The 6,095-nt window shown below is 37.5% G+C and overlaps 1 protein-coding gene across 1 annotated transcript in view; it reads left to right on the forward strand.

Moving 5' to 3' along the window:
- LOC107558567 (CMP-N-acetylneuraminate-beta-galactosamide-alpha-2,3-sialyltransferase 4) overlaps positions 1 to 6,095 on the forward strand; it is a 31,812-nt gene that overhangs the window by 3,165 nt on the left and 22,552 nt on the right. Inside the window, exons 2-4 of the mRNA XM_016242225.1 lie at positions 1,321 to 1,393; positions 1,533 to 1,622; positions 5,269 to 5,271. Coding sequence (XP_016097711.1) covers positions 1,321 to 1,393; positions 1,533 to 1,622; positions 5,269 to 5,271 — 166 coding nt within the window. The remainder of the gene's footprint in view (positions 1 to 1,320; positions 1,394 to 1,532; positions 1,623 to 5,268; positions 5,272 to 6,095) is intronic.

The raw sequence follows: 6,095 nt of genomic DNA on the forward strand, positions 1-6,095 counted from the left end.
CTTTCGGAACATGCTTCACAACTCCTTGTTCAAGCTCTTGTTCTGTCCAGGCTGGACGATTGCAATGCTCTCTTGGCAGGTCTTTCAGCCACTTCTATCAAACCTTTACAATTAATCCAGAACGCGGCAGCAAGATTCATTTTTAATGAGCCAAAAATAATGCATGTCACACTTCTGTTCATCAATTTGCACTGGCTACCAATAGTTGCTCGCATAAAATTCAAGGCATGTTTGTCTACAAAACCACCACTGGCTCTGCACCCCTTTACCTAAATTCATTACTTCAGAGTTATGTGCCTCTAGAAGCTTGCGTTCTGCAAGTGAACGGCGTATTATTGTGCCATCTCAAAGAGGCACAAACTCACTTTCACAGACTTTTTCATTAACTGTTCCCTCCTGGTGGAATAACCTGCCCAACTCAATCCCAGCAGCCGAGTCCTTAACCATCTTCAAGAAACGACTAAAAACACATCTGTTCCACCTTTGTTTGACCCTCTAACTTTAGCACTCTCTATTCTAATTCTATTCTTTATAAAAAATAAAAATAAAACACTTGCTTTCTAATATTTTTGAATTCGATCTGTTTTCTTTTCATTTATTATACAATTAACAAAAGCAAAAAAGACCTCTAACACTAGCTTGCTCTATTCTTTTTCTATTCTATCGGTTTTCTTTTTATTTATTATATTATTTAAAAACAACCTTGCTACGTGTACTGCGTTAAGCTAACTGAGACTTGTTCTAGCACTTGCTCTTTTGTTGATTTTGATTGCTTCCATTGTCCTCATTTGTAAGTCGCTTAGGCTAAATGACTAAATGTAAAACGCGATCTGACCAGTGCACCTTGTGCCTTCATTTCTTGTAGGTCAGACAAAGAAGTTTTCTTCCACATGCATTGGACAGTTACGGAAATGTAGAGCATTATATAAACAGCCGTTTCATAGTTTGACTGGAGGAAATGTCAAATGGTGACAGAAATCATGTAAAGAAGAGACAGATTCATCCTTACCGTCCGAAAAGTCTATTTTGGAAAACTTGATAGTATCTATAAACCTATCAACTCTAGAGCCGTTATGTAAACGCCAATCAATGACACTGCCGCTGCAAATATGCAAGTAAGAACATTAACCTGAGATTTAGGGATGTCCAGTGTGAAACGGCACTTTATGAGTGCCTGGGATTAGTTGTTAACCCGGGGTAGATTGTGAGCAGTGGAGGAAGATAACCAAGGATTCCCTTTACCCAGTTGGCAGTTTTATATTTATACAATACATGGATTTTAATAAATGACCTGTCTCTCTGCTTCTCGTTCTCTTCCAGCATGGTTTTTAAGACTCCTCCCAGTTGTGCTCTTCTTCATCTGTTACTATTGCTCCCAGTTCTACTTTGAGAGGTTAGTAGTACCCTCACCTGCTCCACATGCATTATCTTTTCATTGGTTATTATTGTTTTTGATCTTCTCAGGCTGAGATATGCAAAAGCTTTCAAGGTGTACTTATGCTAACTACTGATTTTTTTTTCTTTACTTTAAGCGATGGAGGCAGCGGAAAGTACCCTCAGCCCACTGTTTCTCTATGTCACAGCTATCGCATGAAGAGAAAGTGGGAGAGCCTAAAATTGAAGTATGTGACCTCATATTCACATATGACCTATTTTGGGGAAACTACTTTGAAACTGTAGCTTACCGAGCTTGAAAAATGAAAAGTTTCTGTCATCATTTACTCACTCACATGTCATTCCAAACCGGTATGCCTTTCTCCTTTGTTTCTGTGGTACATAGAATGAGATGAAATACAGTGGAAGTCAATAGTAACCTAAACGTTTTGGTTAACAACATTTTTCAAAATGACATGAAGATGAGCAAATTATGAAATAATTATTTTTGCAAGTACAGCAGTATTCATCTGACGCAAAAACATTGAGTTTAATAGAATTAACACTTTTAAGTTGTCAGTCATTTTTGTTTCGTTTTTATTCAATCTGAGTGGTTCAAAACTTGACAACGTTTTTAGAAATACAATCTGAACAAACAAACAAAAAAACATGGCTGTTTGCAGTCAAAATTCCTATGGACCAACCATAAGAAAAGAATTAGAAAATGCATTTAAAAAAAAATGTTTTGAATAAAATCTATTTACCAGATGCATAGTTAATAACAAACACACACAACAATGAATGGATGAGTCTACCCTCACAGAAAAGTATATATATATATATATATAATAAATAAAGTCTTTTTTTTCACCAGAAGGCAGCAGTCTGCTACAAATACATGATACACTTCCATCTTTTGACAGTAGTACATTTTTGCAGTAGAATTTTGCACATTTGCTCATACAAATGCTGGTGAAATAGAGGAATTTACTGATAAAAAGATCTACGTAATATCTAAATGACCTAAAAAAAAAAGGGAAGTGCATAATTTTGTTGTTACCACTTTTCTACACTGTTATTAAATTTAGGTTTCATTCTGCATAAGTTACGCTCTTTCTGTCCCTGGTCAAAAATGACCACGAATGGCCAAAGTGTGACCTTTTTTGAAAAGCTTCGGAGGGTTAAATAGCATTTGAATAGAATTATTACAAACTTGCATGCTGCCTCTTGCGGATTGGCATCTGTGTTTTCTGTATTGTATTGTTCTCCGTGTTATTAGTGTACACAGCTGGCCGCTCGCTCCCCATCTGAGCATGCAGTCTCACCATGCTCCATTTGGGGTTTCACCTTTTGCTTGTATTTGTGTATTTATTCTCCTGCTAGAACACCATCAGATCCGGCTGCATATGCCGTAGTCTACTGGAGACCTTTAACAGTGTGCTGGACGTTGTTAATGTCAGTGAGATTTAATGATTTAACGATCGTCCCTGATTCACGTTGCTGTCAGATCTAGGAATTCCTAATGTTTCAGTGTTTAAACCAAAACTGCAGCTTGCTCAAAAGACAGATCAGATTTTTTGTTTGTCAAAAAATGAGCGGCCTACAAATAAACAGCTTATGAATTTCATGCCATGCTATTTTGTTACCAGATTTTGGATTCGATCTTTTTATCAACTTGGTTTATTTCAAACAGCACAGGTTTTGTATTTGTTTGTGGAACTGATTGATCATAGGGCTTCATTAATCTGAGCTCATGCACCTCAGCTTTTGACAAAATATTCCACAAATAATGCTTTTTTCACTCAAAAAGTGATAATATTCACACAATGAATATTTACAGTTTTTATAATGGATTTAACTTTACGATTAAAGATCTGGGGTAATTAAATCTATACATAAAAAAGTAAATGTCTAAAATGTATTTGAGTCTGTCTTTTGTTTCACCGACACAGCATGAGCCGGAAGACTGAGCTCTTTCTAAAGCTGGAGGATTTCTTCTGGCGGGAACATCTGTCAGCTGAAGCTCTGCCCTATGGTATTAAAGGCAGCGGTATGTACAGTTACTCCGCTCTCTCATAATCTTTCCTTTAATACAATGGTTAAATCTGCTGCAAAGTCATTAAGCTAATGCTTATGTTAAATCTGGCTTGAGGACATGATCACACAGATCTTGTTGCTGAAACCTCACATGCCCTCGAAACCTTTCAGGCAACATAATATAAAGACATTTATTTGTTGGTTCTGTGCTCGGCATGCTTTTACTGTACGCTGCTCATCACTCTGCATGCAATCCATTCATGTTGATACATTCATAATGGTGCACTTTGTTCAAATTCTTTCTTCTTTCTCTCTGCAGAGCTCCTGCTTCTGAAGGTCTTGGCAGTGACTTCCAGCTACACAATGCCAGCAAACATTGAGAGGTGAAGTAGGGCCGAGCTGCTTTCACGAGTATCTGAACTCAAGCACCCATAAGCTTGCAGAAAACCCATTCCTCAGAGTCTCTCATCTGCTTCGGTTGCTTATGACGTGTTGCAATCTGGCATAAATTACAGCATGTATTACAAATTAATTACAGTAATGCTCTTGCTCATGTTCAAAATGATCTTGCTTAATATATAATAACCATTAAAAAGACAGAATGACAGTCTTTTAAAAGGATAAGTAAAACCTAGCAGCTCCTACCCAGTGACGGCTGAGAGTGGCTCAATATGCACGTGTTACTGTGTGTGACTAAATATAAGTGTTACTCACAATCCTGTTACCAAGTTAGTTTAATTTGTACTTTTTCATTTAATCAGTTTTGTCTTTTAATTTTGATGTGTGTCTAATGTTAATTGCTAGAAAATAAAATCACATTGAGAGTTTTAAAGGAATAGTTCACCCACAATTATTTTTTTTTTAAAACATTCACTCACTCTCAGGCCATCCAAGATGTAGATGAGTTTGTTGCTTCATCAGATTTGGAGAAATGTAGCATTGCATCAGTGTCTCAGCAATGGATGCTCTGCAATGAATGGGTGCCGTCAAAATGAGAGTCCAAACAGCTGATAAAAACATCACAATAATCCACAAGTAATCCACACCACTCCAGTCCATCAGTTAATGCTCTGTGAAGACAAAAGCAGCATGTTTGTAAGAAATAAATCCATCATTAAGACAAACTTCAAACCGTTGCTTCCGGCAAAAATGCAATGCCCATAATCCATAATAACACTGCCTTCAGTGACAAAATCCATCTCCTGTTGTCTCTCATATCAAAATCCACCCACGTATTTGTTTAGAGCCGTTTTTGACTGTTTTTGCTCATAACTGATGCTTGATCTGTGCAGATTTCTCTCCTGATTCAGACGAGGTGAGTTATCCAGTGGAGAAAGCAATAGAGGACTTATATCTTGTCCAGAAGCGATGGTTTAAAGTTAAAATCGTCTTAATGGTGGATTTGTTTCTTTAGTCTTCAAAAGATGTTAATTGATGGACTGGATTATTGTGCTGTGGATTATTGTGATGTTTTTATCAGCTGTTTGGACTCTCATTCTGACGGCACCCATTCACTGCAGAGGATCCTTTACTGAGACACTGATGCAATGCTACATTTCTCCAAATCTGATGAAGAAACAAACTCATCCTGATCTTGGACGGCCTGGGGGTGAGCACATTTTTAGCAAATGTCCATCTTTGGGTAAACCATTCCCCTAAATTGTATTTACACATTGCAAAAATGGCCAATTTAATAGAAAATGCATAGAAAATAAAATTGCTTATATAATGTTTAGGTTCACAAGCAACCATTTCTGAACCTAAACACCTCATTTCACTTCAAAATACATTTCTGTGGCCTTGATTGTGTATCGTATTCATGGAAAGTGCTCTGTGTGTCAGCAGTTTAGATTGCAGGACGTGTGCAGTCATTGGAAACGGCTTTTCCATAAAAAACAGTTCACTGGGGGATATCATTAACAAATACGACGTGGTGATCAGGTAAATAAAACCTCCACCTCTGTTTGACCTTTCAGTGTTAATTGAGCATTTAAGACTCCTCCGATCTTTAAAAGAAGTCTCTTTTCTAATATACGTCTTCAGAAAGTTGTAGTTTGAGCTTTTTAGTTCATTTCTCCTCTCCATCTCTTGTTTTCCATTGTCCATTGAATATATTTTTCTTTCGATGTACAGCGTGAAAGCCTCTCCATTAGTCTGGCTTGTATTTTGCATTGTTGTTTTATTGTAAGTGTGTTGAGTGGCATATAATAGGCTCACTTAACAGTACCTCCTGCAATTAGAGCTCTGCTTGTCTCCCGTTTCTCGCCCTTTGTTTCTCGAGCCGCTTTATTGCCTTGGAATGAACAAATGCCATTTTATTTCTTGTAAGCCTCTAACAAACGGAGTGTGTTTTTCCATGGTCTCCCGGCCTCGCGTGTTCTCAGAAGCTAATCGCGGCGGGGGAGGAGAGCCGAGCCGCTTGACATTTGGTGTTGAGTTTCAAATCCTGATGCTTCGAAGTGCGACGTAATCTCATTTGTGAGAAAAAGGGAGGTTTTTCCTGCAAGGATTCACTCCCATGACAAATAACATGTAATGAGGGGGTTAGTTGATAAGGATGTGCTTTTAGTGTCTCGCTCCAAGTCCATGACATCCATGAAACTGTGGAGAGCAGGTATAATTGTAACACTTTTGTTTTTGTTCATTTATATATATATAAAAAAAAAAAAATATATATATATATA

The sequence above is a fragment of the Sinocyclocheilus grahami genome, unplaced genomic scaffold, assembly GCF_001515645.1.
Source record: "Sinocyclocheilus grahami isolate Dianchi unplaced genomic scaffold, SAMN03320097.WGS_v1.1 scaffold649.1, whole genome shotgun sequence".
NCBI classification, from domain to species: Eukaryota; Metazoa; Chordata; class Actinopteri; order Cypriniformes; family Cyprinidae; genus Sinocyclocheilus; species Sinocyclocheilus grahami.